This window comes from Pogona vitticeps, chromosome 3 (genome assembly GCF_051106095.1).
Source record: "Pogona vitticeps strain Pit_001003342236 chromosome 3, PviZW2.1, whole genome shotgun sequence".
NCBI classification, from domain to species: domain Eukaryota; kingdom Metazoa; phylum Chordata; class Lepidosauria; order Squamata; family Agamidae; genus Pogona; species Pogona vitticeps.
In genome coordinates, this window is record NC_135785.1 from 29025428 (window position 1) to 29042179 (window position 16752).

Consider the following 16752-nt stretch of genomic DNA (forward strand, 5'->3'; position numbering starts at 1 on the left):
ACACTGGAGTTGAAGGAAGGAAGAGACACAGAGAGAAATCTGAGTGGGATAGGAGAGGAGAAATAGCACTGGAATGAGTAGGCCAAAGTGCTTTCCAATCCAAGAGAAACTGATATAGATGTAATGATCACCAGGACCGAGACCAGGAAATATCATTACAAACGAAACTGTTATATGAAAGGGGGAGCAGTGGTGGATTGAAGCCTGGGCTTGAAGCCCTGAAATTTTCTGATTTGCAGGGACTGTGACATCATCTGCCACCTCCCACAGGCTTCCCTTTTCCCTCTGAATTTAGCTGCAATCCTCAGAAGAGCAGAATATTGTTTCCTTTTATCCCTGTTGTAATGCATGGTATTTGAAAGTGCTTTGGTCTTGAAAGGGCACTTAGGTAAAGGTAAAGGTTCCCCTTGACATTTAGTCAGTCGTGTTTGGCTCATCCCCGTTTCCAAGCCGTAGAGCCAGTGTTTGTCCGAAGACAGTTTCCGTTGTCGCGTGGCCAGTGTGACTATATACGGAACACTGTTTACCTTCCCACCGAGGTGGTACCTATTTATCTACTCACATTTTCATGCTTTCGAACCGCTAGGTTGGCGAGGAACTGGGACAAAGCAATGGGAGTTCACTCCGTCACGTGGATTTGATCTTACGACTGCTTGTCTTCTGACCCTGCAGCACAGGCTTCTGCGGTTTAGCCCGCAGCGCCACCACGTCCCTGAAAGGGCACTTAAGAACCATTAACTTTACAAATGCTCCTAGTTTTTACTAGTATGTCGCAGGAAGGGAGAGAAGAAAAAGACCCCTGATTGAGGGTGTTTAACACAGAGGTAGGTTAGTATAAGCTTAGGTGCAGATTTTAAGTTGGCTTGATCCCACTGAAGGAGAGGGGAATACAATATAGCCAGAATTACATTGGGTTAAAAGAACAGTGGGGTCTTCCTTATATTCATTTCTGTTCAATCCTTACATTTTCCATTTGATGGGCGGGGCACACAGAGGGAATATAGGAGATATTAGAATTTGAAGAGAGATTCCAGTGTGTGTCTCTTTGTTGTTTCCATAATCTTTGTGATGTCCATAACCAACAGGTTTTCATTAACACCTGTAATATAATATGGACCACCCTTTGTTTCACAGTGAGATTTGCTAGCATTGAGACAGGAAAATACAAGGGACCAAAAATTCTAGCAAAATAACTATAAGTAAGACTGTAAAAGTTACTGATTTAAGTAATCATTATAGGCAAAATTGGTTAATCATAATAAGCTATCACTCAAGCTGGATTGTGAAATAACAGAATTTGTGTTGCGTTTCTCTGCCTTGGCTCCCGCTTTTCCTTTTTCAGAGCGGCTACCAGATATCATCATGGAAATCCTTCCCCACTTGGAAATGACACTGTTTACTTCACAGTGGTGGATGCTCAAGGGAATGCCTGCTCTTTCATTAACAGCAACTATATGGGATTTGGCACAGGGCTGGTGCCAGAAGGCTGTGGATTTACATTACATGTGAGAAAAAAAATTCAACTCTGTGTGTGTGTGTGTGTGCGTGCGTGCGTGCGTGCGTGCGCGCACGCACATGTATACATTCATGTGTGCAAGGCTGGCCCAAGACAAGTTGGTGTCTAAGCAAAGGATAAGAGATTATTTCCATCTTGACCAATCCATGTATAGGTCTGGATGAACCTCTTCTGCTGCATCTGACAATAGCATGTTTGGTTAGGGGTTACAGGGCAGGCCACATGCCATTCATAGATCTGCTCTCCAATGCTTTGCAGCTGTCCCCAGCCTTATTTGTTGCCTGTAGCAGCTGCTTTGCTTTGCTTGAAATGAGAGGAAGCCTGTATTGTATGTAGGTATAGAGAGTTAGTATTACTTAAAGACTGTCCTGAGGAAGTGGCTTTGGTGGCAGATTGGATCTCCTTCTGACCTTGTGAAGGCTGGTGAAACATACCAGCCGCTCAGAGTGGCATAGATTTACCAGATGAGCGGGATATAAATCAAATAAATAAATAAATAAAATAAATACCCTCAGCATTGGTGGCTTTCTGGATGATGTGCCAGTTGAAGCTTTTCCAGTTGGTGCTTTGGCTGGGAAGAGAATGTCACACTTTGCTCACCTTCTCTACAGGCAGAAGGCGAAGGAGGCTTGAATCTAGATCCTATCATCTAGCAGTTCGACAGCTAACTTGGTCCTGAGGTTGGCTTTGTCCTCAGCAGTAACTTAGACATGAAGGAAAATGCACGTGCCCTATCATTAGGCGATTAACCTGTTTTCCAGCTCACAGTGAGATCTTGCCAAAGTTACATACTTCAACAATCAGACTTGCAAATGAAACTTGTGTTTTCCTTCCAATGACCCATCCCAAAACAAAGCACGCTAAATGCAAAATCTGTATGTGAGGAAAATCTTAAATGTCTTGAATCACTAGAGTAGTGGTTCCCAACCTTGGTTACCCAGGTATTCCTGGACTAAAACTCCTAGAAGCCTTCACCACTAGTTGTGCTGGCCAGGAATTCTGGACATTGTACTCCAAGACATCTGGGGACCCCAGGTTGGGAACCACTGCACTAGAGGGAGCACATCATCTAAATATTTAGCACTTGCTAAATGCTCCACTTCCCCTTATCCCAGTGCAGGGATAGGTAAGGAGGTACTGTACCCAGCACACACATCTGGTCCTTTGGGAGGAAGACCCAACCACCTTTCAAAGTGGTGTCTTAGTATATATTGCTTCCCTTCTCACCTTCCTCCTCTGGGGAAGATGAAGATTGATTGAATCAGTCTTCTAAACTGTGGGGATTTTTAATCTCCTGACCTAATCTGTTATGTTTCTTTTCCAAGTTGGGTGCAGCAGGGTTGGGCAACTTTGGCAGGTCTGGAGGGGTATCTGTTTTTTCTCCCTAAGATCTAGCTAGAAGTGGCTAGATATTTGGGAAATGCACCTTTGAATAATAAAACAAACCATTATTTTATTGTTTGTTGTAGGTTTTTCGGGCTATTTGGCCATGTTCCTGTAAAGATGCCGGCTACACAGACTGGCGAAACATTAGGAAGAAAACCCTCCAGAACACGGACAAATAGTCCAAAAAACCTACAACAACCATCGGATCCCGGCTGCGAAAGCCTTCGAGAATACATTATTTTATTATTTTATTTAGGTGATGGAAGCAAGGCTGTGCCCTATTTAAAAGGTGAATTGCCACCTCAGGAGCCTTCCAGCAATGGCAGATGACTTCCTTCCTCTGAGAAAAGAGGAGGCCAGGGATGTGCTGTGGGCTGCCTGTGGCATGAAGGGTTGTTGTTTTGCCAGTTTCTGGCTTTTCTTTTGTAAGATCCCTTGGATCCCTTTATTGGGTTAAATGTGGGATGTAACTACAAGAAATAAATGGATTCATGAATGAGTTGTATTGCATATGCTCATTTTCAGAACAGAGGAGCCAATTTTTCACTAAAGCCTGACCACCCAAACTGCCTAGCACCAAGGAAGCGGCCGTATCACACCATTATACCTGCACTGGCCACTGCGGCAGATTCAGGAGAGCTCCTGTGCTCCTTTGGAGTAATGGGTGGATTCATGCAGCCCCAAGGACACATACAGGTGAGTCTCTGGTCTTTAGTAGAAGGGTCTTGATTTCTTTGTCCATGTGTTATATGCAAATCCCCCAGAAGGTTCTGTGCTCTGTAAATGTGTTATCAAAACTTAAGCCACACATTTGCATGCAAATTTAATTCAGTTGCAAGCAAATTAGCACTTCATTTTGCTTTTCTGGTACTGACATCCCCCACATGATCAGGTAAGTGCATGGTCTGAAATAGAAGCAGTTTACCTGGGAGGAATGAACTGAAAGTTACGCATGAGCTTATGTTACAGAGCAGGATGTCTGCCATTGTTTTAATGCAGGAATAATGTGCCTCATGGTGCAGTGGTTAAATTGCTGTAATGCAGCCAAAACTGTGCTTACATCCCAGGGTTCAATCCCAGGTAACTGGCTCAAGGTTGACTCGGACCTCCATCCTTCCGAGGTCAGTAAAATGAATACCCAGCATAATTAACTTATAAACCTCCCAGAGAGTGGTTGTTGTGGGTTTTTCAGGCTCTTCGGCCATGTTCTGAAGGTTTTTCTTCCTGACGTTTCACCAGTCTCTGTGGCCGGCATCTTCAGAGGACTGGAGTAGGAACTCGGTCCATGCTCTGTTCAGAGTGGAGTTCCTACTCCAGTCCTCTGAAGATGCCAGCCACAGAGACTGGCGAAATGTCAGGAAGAACAACCTTCAGAACATGGCCAAAGAGCCCAAAAACCCCACAACAACCATCAGATCCGGCCATGACAGCCTTCGAGAATACTCCCAAAGAGTGCTTTAAGCACTATAGGGTGTTATATAAGCAGCACACTTTGCACTGCTTTGCTTTGTTACTTTCTTTACTTCTTCCCATATGGTGAAACTAAAATATTGTTTATTTTCTGTCATTTAATCTTTGTCCTCTTCTTGTTGCTTATTTATTGGTTTCATCATCATCATATTTTCAAATTATTCACTGACCAAAGTCTTTAACCAGCATACAAATAATAAAAAAGGAATAATCAGATTAAAAAACCAAGTCAGATAAAAGCAAGATAAAAAGTGTGTCTCACTAGTAATAGCGAGTAGTATGTTTTGATCTGTTTTTAAATTGTTTTAAATTGCTTTTGGCTGCACTCTGTCCAACGATCTCATGATACAAGGGGAGGGCTTTCTCTTCTGTGTTGCCCTGATTACAGAATGTTCTTCACAAATGCTGATGTCTTTTTGGTGTCTTGCTAAAGCACAGCTGCTAGGCAAATCATTTGGAGTTCAAAGATTTTTGGCTTGAGTAACTTGGGAGTCAAGTGTACAGTTCCCAAACGTTTTTAAATTGCCTTCTCTCTTTGAAAGTGTTTCAAATTGCTTTTTGCTATACCTTGTACAAAGATCTCTTGATAGAAGGTGGAATATAAATATTCCAGAAAAATAAATGATACAGGAGCAGTGTATATAGAAAACATTGATGCTAGGCAAAAATGTAAAATCATAAATATGCTTCTAAACTACATGAGAAATCAGAACAAAAGTCCAAATGCTATGCGAGCTTCTTTGGGAAGGACATTCTACAGACAGAGAACAAGTACTCTTGCAACTACCAGTTTTCCATTACAGTCAATCCTCGACTTAAAAACTTAATCCGTTCCGGAAGGAAGTTTGTAAGTCGAAAAGTTCGTAACTCAAATCAGCATTTCCCATAGGAATGCACTGAAAACCAATTAATCCGTTTGGCTGTTTTTGGTTCTTAGGTCAAGGGGCGGTTTGTAAGTCAAAGCATTAGTTTCTATGGGTTAATCCGTTCCTACCACTAGGGGCAGAATTTTTTTCTTTTTCTTATTTAACCTAAGATGGCGTAGGTTAAAAAAAGGGCAGGAAACCACGAAGAGAACGAACGAACACTGTTTAAAAAAAAACACTTTTTAAATCAAGCACCTTTTACACCAAAACAGGCACCTTTTCCACCAAGCACCTTTTAAATCAAAACAAGCAGATTTTAAAGCAAACAAGCATGTTTTTACCTAAGCCAGTTTTAACTCAAACCGAGCACCCTTTTACCCAAGCACTGTTTAACCCAAACAAAGCACCTTTTAAACTAAATTTTACATTTAAAAATGACAATACTAGGCAGTCCCAGATCTCTCTTCCCACTCTCTAACTGCTTGGACGAGTGAGGAAGCAGACAAGCAGCCTCTTCGCTAAATGAAAGTTCAAATTTCCCACTTTCCCTGCCTTCCCTGCACTTTTTTAATGTTCATAACTCGAATCCAAGCTCGCAGGTCGAGTCCATATTTTCCTATCAGAGCGGTTCGTAAGTCAAAATGTTCGTAACTAGGGCCGCTTGTAAGTTGAGGGTTGACTGTATTTGCTCAGGGCATCTCATGAAAGCAGCAGATGAAGACCTTATTGTCAGTGCTGGGGGAGTAAATAGGGAAGGAGATGACACATTCACAGTGTTCATTTAAATTGTTAGGATTAAATAAGACTATAGTGAAGCTCCTATTACCTTGATTGCCATCTTGTTAATATACTTGCTATTGCTATGAAAACACAGTGAAAACTATTTTATCTAAGTTGATTCTACTTTGAGACTAGAAAACTCCCAAGTGATATGCTAGAGGTATGCAAGAGATTGCCCTTTCCTTATTCCTTTTACCACATTTCTTTTCTCTCTCTCTCCCCCCCCCCCTTGTATTTATGCAGGTCCTATTGAACATGTTGGAATTTGGAATGAATCCACAAGAGGCTTTGGATGCTGCTCGTTTTTGTGTGGAATATGATAAAAAAGGTGAAACATTGTTTTTTTTAAAGGAACAAATATACAGGACCAAACATACATCCTCATTTTATCTTAACAAGCTGAAGAATATAATTTGTCAAATTCTGTTTAAACAGCAGTGCTAATTTTGCTAACATAGTGCTCCAGATGCAGAGAGATTTTTGGCTATACATATTCTCTACTTGAAGGGCTCATTCTCACTATAGTCTTGTCCCTGTTCTATGGTTGCTTTGGGTCATTTTGGTTTTTTTAAAATTCAGATTGGAATTCATCATTCCAGTATTGACATCCATAGATGGAGAAGGTATTTTTTGCTGGATGTACTGGGATGCACTACCACCCCAACCCACCTGTCTACAATCATTTGGAATTGATACCTTGGGTTTCACTCCAAACACAGATTGCTGTCTCCTTTTGCTTATCTTCTCCACTGTTCAGTGGGGGGTGGGTTGGGTTTGCTGCGAGAGGCTACTAGGACTACTCCTACGTCTACTACTGCTGTTTTGAATCAAGTCTGAAAGATGCAGCAGTACAGTATGTTATATGTATCACTGTATGTAATATTTTTAAGGTGTCATGGGATCAATCTTCTGTTGCATTTACTTCTGCTTTTAGCACTATTTTTTTCATATACTTGAACTGGAACTTCACCTATGACAAGATGTGATGCAGTCCTGTAAATATTTACTTGGGAATGCATTACTGTAGTCAATAGGCCTTATTCTGATAGATAACCAAGGAGTGATAACACTGTGATTGGCTGACGGACTCTGTAGAGGACCCCTTCTGTCATGTAATAATTTTAAGGCAGCTGCTCTGCTTCTTCCCAGTCATCTGGTTCTGTCAATAGTTCGGTGGAAATCTACAGGAATCATCATCTTCATCTTAGAAGTGCAGAGCTGGAATGAACCCTACAGATTATTGAGTCTAGCCCCTGTCAGGGAAACGCACTGGGGAACTGAACTCTGAGCCTTTGGCTCTGCAGCCAGATACCCGAACCACTGAATTATCTAGCAGTTCTTTTATTCTAACACTCTAATTATCTTTAATGGAATCACAAATTCAGTCTTGAAACTACTTCTTTAGTTTTATTTATTTTTGGATCAGATGACATTTATAAAACAGTTGGCAACTAAATACAGTATTGCATATTTAAAATTGCAATCTTGAATGCTGCCTATTGTTTTTTATAGGCCATGTATGGCATGTGTCCCTGGAAGATGGTATCCCTCAGTGCATCACAGAAGAATTGAGAGCCAGGGGTCATGCTGTCACAGCACCTGTAACTGGGCACAGCAGGAGCATGTTTGGAAGAGGTCAAATTATCACCAAAGGAGATTGGTGGAGGCGGACACAGCTGTCTTCTAAAAATGTAATCTGGGCTGGATCTGACCCTCGAGCTGATGGGTGTGCATTAGGATACTAGTCTTGAAGGCAAAAAAAAAAAAATTATTTGTGTTGAGCATGTAGAAATCAAATCCCAGAATGATACTATACTGGAAAACATGAAGCTAAATCTGTTTGATTCATTATCTCGGTCTTGGTGGCATAGTATATAATTTATAAAGGAGCCTAATGGTGTAATGGTTAAACTGCAGTACTACAATCAAGCCTCTGCTCACAGCCTTAGTTCAATCTGGACGGATCAGGGCTCAGGTTGACTCAGCTTTCCATGGTTCTGAAGTTGGTAAACTGAGTTACCAGCTCCCAGGAGAGGGGGCAAAGTGTACCCCGCATTGTTAAATTGTAAACCACCCAGAGAGTGCTTTAAGCACTGTGGGGTAGAATATAAGCAGCACACTTTGCTTTGCTTTGCTTTTTTCACAGAACTTAAGTTTCAGTCACAGGTGTCACAACTAGTGGTTCTAGAGTGCAACTCAGTTGGGTTACCTAAGTCAGATTTCAGCTGGACGTGATACATTCCAGGGACTCAAAGTCAGACAACTTCACATTCTCACACTCCAGTGTTTTGATATGGAAAAGAATAATGTTGTTTGAAGCACTGCAGATACATAAATACACAGGTGATCTATGTGTAGAGACAAAATTCATAGTTGGGCAATACCTTTATTAGCACCAACTCAATTGCCATAAAAATTTGCAAGGTTTAATTTCTCTAGAGCTCTTTATCAAGTTAGGTAGTGAAAAAGAAGATGGGGGGGCATAGAAATGGAAAAAACACACAAACATTAGACCAGGTTGTTGCTGTTTAGTCATTAAGTCGTGTCCGACTCTTTGTGACCACATGGACCAGAGCATGCCAGGCCCTTCTGTCTTCCACTGCCTCCCGGAGTTGGGTCAAATTCATGTTGATAGCTTTGATGACCCTGTCCACCCATCTCGTCCTCGGTCATCCCCTCCTCCTCTTGCTTTCACACCTTCCCAACATCAGGGTCTTTTCCAGGGAGTCTTCTCTTCTCATGAGATGTTCAAAGTATTGGAGCCTCAGCTTCAGGATCTGTCCTTCCAATGAGCACTCAGGGTTGATTTCTTTCAAAATGGATAGGTTTATTCTCTTTGCAGTTCAGGGGACTCTCAAGAGTCTCCTCCAGCAGCACAATTCAAAAGCATCAATTCTTCAGTGGTCAGCCATCTTTATGGTCCAGCTCTCACTTCCATACATCGCTACTGGAAAAGCCATCGCTTTGACTATGCGGACCTTTGTTGGCAAGGTGATGTCTTTGCTTTTTAAGATACTATGTAGGTTTCTCATCACTTTCCTCCCAAGAAGCAGGTGCCTTTTAATTTTGTGGCTGCTGTCACCATCTGCAGTGATCATGGAGCCCAAGAAAATAACACCTGTCACTGCCTCCATATCTTCCCCTTCTATTTGCCAGGAGGTGATGGGACCAGTGGTCATGATATTAGGTTTTTTGATGTTCAGCTTCAGACCATTTTTTGCGCTCTCCTCTTTCACCCTCATTAAGAGATTCTTTAATTCCTTCTCACTTTCTGCTATCAGAGGGCTATCATCTGCATATCTGAGGTTGTTGATATTTCTTCCGGCAATCTTAATTCTAGCATGGGATTCATCCAGTCCTGCCTTTCGCATGATGTATTCTGCATATAAGTTAAATAAGCAGGGAGACAATATACAGCCCTGTCGTACTCCTTTCCCAATTTTGAACCAATAAGTTGTTCCATATCCAGTTCTAACTGTTGCTTCCTGTCCCACATATAGATTTCTCAGGAGATAGGTAAGTTGGTCAGGCACTCCCAATTCATTAAGATGCCATAGTGGACCACAACAAACTCTTGTCATAGTTTGTGTGGTCCACACAGTTAAAGGCTTGTATTTGTCTTTACTTTAAGATGCAAATCACATAACCAGTCTATGCCTATAGCTGACAAATTAGAGGTTGTTGTATTTCTTCCAGCAACCTTAATTCCGCTGTGGGATTCATCCAGTCCAGCCTTTCACATTATGTATTCTACATATAAGTTAAATAAGCAGGGAGACAATATATAGCCTTGTCATACTCCTTTCCCAATTTTGAATCAATCAAGGCCAGGTAAGAGGTTGTAATTTGCATCTAGATCTAGATGGAGACTGTGGACCGAATCAGTCACTGGTACTAGATGCACACGAACAAAACAAATAAGAGAAACAGCAGTCCACTGCAAAATTGATAATGCTGACTGGTCAGTTCTTCTCTAAAAATGTTTCAGGAAGCATTTTTACAATAAATATATATATATTATATTTCTAGACAATTTCGGTATAATTGTGACAATTCCAAAGCACCTCAGTATTGTTTTAATTTTATTTTGCCACCAATATCTTGTAAGACAGGAAAGAAATCTATAAAAATCTATTTTGTATTGATCAGCCTGCATTTTTAATGTAATATTTCTGAAATGATTTTTATGGTATGTTCTGTTATAATTTGTTACTTAATAAAGAATTTCTTGTGTTAATGGAGCTAAATGCATCTCAGGATGATGGGGGTAAAATAGCCCATTGCCTTTGTTTGGATCTGCTGACCAGCAGCAACAGAGCGTGAAAATCCACCTTTTGCTTAGTGGGACCCATGTCCAGGTTGGACCTTTTTGGACCAACTGAAGGTTGGTTACTTTCTGGGGCTAAGCTGGAGCGATTTCCTTGTAGACAGAAAGGTCACTTTAAGAGAGGTTGCTCCCATTAAAGCTACCTTTTCTGCTGTGCTCAGGTGTGTGCAAAGGTAAAAGGTGACAGAAATAGGATTAGTACTCTAAATGCAGCTTTTCAGCAAATGGCACACAGAGACAAAGAAAACTATTATAATAGCCAGTACAAAGAAATAGAGAAAAACAAAATATGAAAAATCAAGAGATCTCTTTTATAAGACCCAAATAATCAAAGGGAAAATTAAGGAATGCTGAAAGACCAACAGGGAATCACACTTTCTGACCAGGGTAACATAAAGAGAACGTGGAAAACGTATACTGAAGACCTGTATAGAAGAGAGAAAAGTATGACAGACTCGTTTGAAGAAGAATCTTATTATGAAGAACCTGCAGTTCTAGAAAGTTACATTAAAATTGCTCTGAAAGCACTGGGAAGAAATAAGTCACTAGTGGTAGATGGGATACCGATAGAACTATTTCAATCCACAGAGACAGAATCTGTCAAATTCCTAATAAGAATATGACAACAAATATAAGAAGTCGAAAAAAGGCTCACAGACTGAATAGAGTGATGCTCAAGGTGTTGTGACAAATATAAACTTTTACTTTATATGGAGGGATAAATGTCCAATGTTCAAGCTGGATTCTGAAAAGGAAAAGGCACTTAAGATCATATTGCAAATATCTGCTGGCCACTCGAGTGCAACAAAGAATTTCAGAAGATCATCCTATGCTTTATAGACTACAGCATAGCCTTTGATTATGTCAGTCATGAGAAACTATGGGTTGTTCTTAAAGCAATGGGTGTGTCTCAGTCAGCTCTTGAGTTTACAAGAACTCACTGAGGACAGTTGACGGCAGGACATTTTGGCAATTGTTCATCCATGGAATTCGGAGTGACCTGATATCATATAACAACAACAAGCAGAGTGTATTGTAATACCTATTTGATAACTGTTCAAATATTTATTGCTTATTAGCAATAAAACATGAGATATAACTGTTTGAAAATGGCAATTAATTGCCTATATATGTGAATACAAAGTGAAGTGATTCATATCTGATTATTTAACCATTATTTCTACATATTTGTATGCGTCCAAATAGTGGAAAAAACCATGAAAGTAGGGAAAATAAAGATCTTTGATTTGACAGAGATATGTGTGTGTGTGTGTGTGTGTGTGTGTGTGTGTGTGTGTGTGTGTGTGTGTGTGTGTGTGTGAGAGAGAGAGAGAGAGAGAGAGAGAGAGAGAGAGAGAGAGAGAGAGAGAGATTCATCCATTACTGCTTGACCTTCAGCTCCCATTAGTTTCCTTCCTTCCTGCTCTCTGTTGGGAACTGTGCAGTTTACTCAAATTTACTTCACAAAATGATTGTTGAAGTAGAAGAGGAATACACTGCTCTGGCAGGCAGAGCAGACCATCACTACCTTCTGTGTCATGTTTGCCACCCACCCCATCTGGAACATAGGTTGGCACAGTGAAAAGAAAGAAAGAAAGAAAGAAAGAAAGAAAGAAAGAAAGCAAACAACAAACATAAGACCGGTTAAGTGAATATAGACTACGGGAAGCCAAATATTATTTTTTCAAGCATTAACTCATTATAACATAAATGTTCATCATCATTTAAGATCCTTAAGCATTTACTTGCCCTTGTGAAACAAAATAGGGTAATGATAGGACTGAGCTGCTAGATGTTTATGGTGACTAGGAAATATAGTTGTTCCAATTTAGCCATAAATAGAAGCAAACAGAAACTGAGACATCATAGGACAGGGAAGCCCATAATGCAGGAGTGCCTAACCATTTATAAACCCGATGTACTCATGTTCAGAACTGCATTTTTGCTGAACACATCAAGAATGTGCAAGCTCTAGGACTTGAAGCTATAATTCTCTGTATGTATATTCATGGCAGCGAAGCTCACTGAAACATACTTCTATATGATCAGGCCGGAGGTGGGAAAATACTCATTTTTAAAAATTTTAACTCACCTTTTGCTGGGACATATTTCTGTTATAGGGAGCACAGGAGTAATAGCTACTCATCCTCACAAATGGGATATACCAGGAGTTGTAAAAAAAAGTCATGTTTCTCATTTCTGGATCAAGCTTCACATGTGCCCTTTATTAGGTTTTCTTTAAGAGTTACATTTGTGCCCTCAAGACTGACAGTTTCACCACAACAATATATCTCTGTAAGCAGACCCTGCTGCAGGAACAGGGAAGGAAATTCAGTCAAGAGCTGACATGCCAGGATAATGGCAATAACAGGATATGAAACCCACTTGTCTTTCCCATAAATCAAACAGGTTCCTTTGCAGAGTGGCAGCCTCTAGACCTGACCCCCAATCCTACAGTTCCCAATTGATCCCTACAACTTCCATAACAACTCTGTCTGAAAATAGATTTGTATATTTCACATAAACGCATTGTGTGTGAATTATTACATTCAGCTGAAAAAACATTCAGAGCACAGAAGGACACAAAGTGTCTAGAGCAGTCATTTCTCTTAGGGTTGTGCATTTCCCTTAGGACCAGTTCCTAATTCAGAACGGAACTGGCCCAGTTTCTGCAAGATCTGGAATAAAGCGGAATAGGCACCTTTGATGTAACTGCTGGATATCTCAGTGCTTTAAGTATCTGCTCTTTGATGAAGGCTGGACTCAGTGATTCATAGGGTCCAGCTCTGCAGTTTAAGATGATACTTAGAATGATGATAGTTCTGCAGCCTAGCAATAATATCCAAAAAGAGTAAGTAAAAGGCAAAGAGTATCTTCAATAGGATCAAATGTGCAAAGCATGGGAGGGTTGAAAACCTTTTGGTTTTGCCCTACCAGTCCTGCCCTTGCTGACTGGCTGCTGTGACTTTCGTGCTATGCAAGAGCACTAGAGAGGGAATTTTTGGATTTTCTGGACTTACGCTCTCCATTTTGGGAGTTCAAGTTATCTTACATGCAACTTACCTAAATACCCAAGTGTACTACCTCTGGGAGAAAGGCATTGAAGCTTATCTAGGCTCTGCCCAAACTTCCTTATTGGAAAGGAAATTTCCAACCAGCATTGGAGCAGGAACAGGAAGTTTACCCTAGCTAAGCCTCAAAGCCTTCTAATATAGGCCTTTCTCCTAGTCTGGGTATTTGTAAGTTGTCTGCAAGGTACATAGAATTCCCACAATGGAAAACGATGGTATTTGAAGTCCAAAAGAAGAACAGAGAAGATAAGAGAAAAGAAAACCCCATCTCTAAAGAGCACGTTGTGCTGGTTTGTTGCGTTCTTGACCTGACTACTGGTGCTGTAATGCCCTGGGCAATTTATTTGTGCTCATTTGCTGCATGAGGTCAAGAACAGAGAACAATGTGGAGATGTTGGTGCTGCCTCCTGCTTGCCTGTGATCTTCAAGCTCAAATAAAGCTCTCCTGTCAATGAGGTCAGGTCTGTTCCCACAAAGACAAAGCAGTCTGCTTCCCCCTGATTTTTTTTAAAATGTGGGCTAAAGATGAATTATGTTTGCTACACAGAAATAAATCCCACCATTGAAACAGCAAGATGTGTTCCACTGTAGATGCACATTTCATGCTTGTCATCCTCTGGACTTCAGCCATGAGTTATATAATTGATATAGCTGTTGCGGCCATTGTAGAAGGACCAAGTATTTCAGGAACAAGGCTGTTCTAGCAATGTTGATGTCTAAATCAACTGATGTCTAAAATCTTGTTATATTTTATATTGTTTTTCTATATGTTGGGAGCTGCCCAGAGTAGTCAATTGACTAGATGGGTGGGGTATAAATGCAATAAATAAATAAATAAATAAATAAATAAATAAATAAATAAATAAATAAATAAATAAATAAATAAATAAATGTTTGAACTATTGGATTTGTCACAGAGCCTTCAACTCTGTAACACAGGTTGTGGTTGAAATAATCAGGTGACCCTTGAACTGCTAAATCAGCTGTCAATTTATATTGTTTGAACTTGCACAAATCACTATATTTTATAGCATACCCTCCCATTCACAAAAGGAAATTTAGAATCCAAGCCTTATCATACTGTTGTTACATGCTGTCATCTCATTTCCAAATTATAGTGGTCCAATGAATGAGCTATTTTCAAAATGTCCTGTCTTCAACAGTCCAGTTCTTGTAAATTCAAGCCTGTGCCTTTCTTTAGGGAATCAATCATTCTCATCTTTTCCTGCTGCTTTCAACTTTTCCCAGCATTATTATCTCTTCAGGAGAATTTTGCCTTCTCATGATGTGCTCAAAGTGGAACAGTCTCAGTTTCATCATTTTTGCTTCCAGAGATAGTTCAGACGTGATTTGATCTAGAACCCATCTGTTCATTTTCTGGTATTCCAGGTTATCTGCAAAGCTCTCCTAGAGCACCATATTTCAAACAAATAATTTTTCTCCTGTAAGCTTTATTTACTGTCAAGCTTTCACACCCATATATAGTGACTGGGACTGGAGATAGTTTTGGTCCAAAAGCTGATGCTACCCTATTCAAATTCCATATAAAAGATTAATGGTATCCATGGTAAATTCATACCCACAGACACTTGTTTGGATTCTACCCTGTGATGCAGTTGCCTAAAAGAAAAGAAAAGTCCAATTCATATCCATCCTATTGAAAATGAACAGACTAACAGCCTTCTCTTACCTTGCTGAGATGCAAAATGGTCACCGGTCACAGGACAAGGGAAGGTATCTGGTCAATCTGAGTTATCTTGTGGCTCTGTAACTGGGGTTTCCAAGAGAGCTTGGTCTTTTTGTTGGTGATTTAGTTTTCCATCTTGCTTTGAGCTTCCTGATTCTGTTAAAATATTGTTTTAATTTTCTGAGTGATACTTGTTAGTACCAAGTACTTTTTTTAAAATCTAGATCTTCAAACCAAACTGCAAAGCAATATTTGGTGCTTTGGAGAGCACCGATTCAATTCAAGCACTATTTTCTCGCTTTGCTGTAGATCAGTTAAGAAATAAATACCTGCATTTTGCTTCTGATTCTGAACAATTTCTGAATCAAAACCATATCTGTATATCTCACTTAGGGAAACTCTAAATAGGGCTTTTGAGATGATCAAGGGCTAATTTACCATTATCACCTTTCCTGTGAATTTCCATAGCTGAATGCAAATTTGAACTCAGATTCCTTAGTCCTAGTTCAATACTCTTGACAACTGGATGATACTGGATTTCACCAGTGTTGTGGACTAGCCTTTAATTGTCAGGTGAATTTGATAATATTGTACCAGATTTGAAAGGCTCCAGACTTTAGTTGAGCAGGATGCACTACAGCCAAGGGAAAACCAGCAAAGGAGAATCAAAATTTTTGCTTGCAACTATTTAATTGCATCTCCTGCGCAAATCTCATTTACAAAATGAGTGTGCTCTCTTTTAAATGTTGGAATACAGCCATCCAGGTTTTGTATGTGAAATAATTTTTTTAAAATGCCACAAATATCAGCACAGTACTGTACTCTTGAAGTACACTTCCAGGATGGATATATTAAAAAAATAAATAAATTATTATTTACATCAAATTGATTAAAATCAGAATTTAATTTTTTTAAATCAGATTTTTTAAAATGATTTTTGACTACTTAAATCATGATTTAAATCAATTTGTGGTTTTTTTTAAAAAAATCATTGATTGTTATCCACCCTGCCCTCCACAAAGCGGGGAGCTGATCTGAAATGTATTTCAAACATAGGCTGAGTGCCCTCTGCTGTCCCAAACACAAAATAGATAAAAGATTTGAAAAATGCTTTCAGTGTCCAACAATATGGTAATTTAAACATACATTCATAATTTCAGAACCCTCAGTGAGTTGTGTATTTTCAATTTTTTCTGAGATACAACCAGTTTAACCATCCAATTGCTTACTTTGATGGTGAAAATAATCTGTTAGGCATCTGATTAGCAAGATCAGCAGAGCGCAGTCAGTCACTTGCAGATGTTATGCAGATCATCTGCTTCTGTTTCAGTTGTGCAAAAGAGGAATGTGATCAACTATGCTCCAAATTCTTCACCTAAAGAAATGGGAGAGCCTGCAACCTGCATAAATCATTTAAATTAGTCAAAATCGACACAAAATTTTGCAAAATGTGTGTGGTTGTGTGTGGTTGTGGTTGTTTCTGCTTTGTGAGACTAAGGAGCCCTGCACACCAGAAAACCTGTGCAGAAACTTCACCTATCCATCCACAGATTTCTAAGATTTCAGCTGATATTGACAGTCCTACTGTTATAACCCTTAACAAAGAAGGTGGAAAAACGGAGTATCTTTCCATGTTGCTAGACTATAAA

At 39.9% G+C, this 16752-nt stretch overlaps 1 protein-coding gene across 1 annotated transcript in view; it reads left to right on the forward strand.

The window, feature by feature from the left end:
* The window catches only part of LOC110073029 (glutathione hydrolase-like YwrD proenzyme), a 37262-nt gene extending 29493 nt beyond the window's left edge, over nucleotides 1-7769 (forward strand). Inside the window, 4 exon segments of the mRNA XM_020781837.3 lie at nucleotides 1343-1505; nucleotides 3428-3598; nucleotides 6262-6346; nucleotides 7531-7769. Of these exon segments, the coding sequence (XP_020637496.3) occupies nucleotides 1343-1505; nucleotides 3428-3598; nucleotides 6262-6346; nucleotides 7531-7769 (658 nt within the window).
* The last annotated feature ends 8983 nt before the right edge of the window (nucleotides 7770-16752 follow it).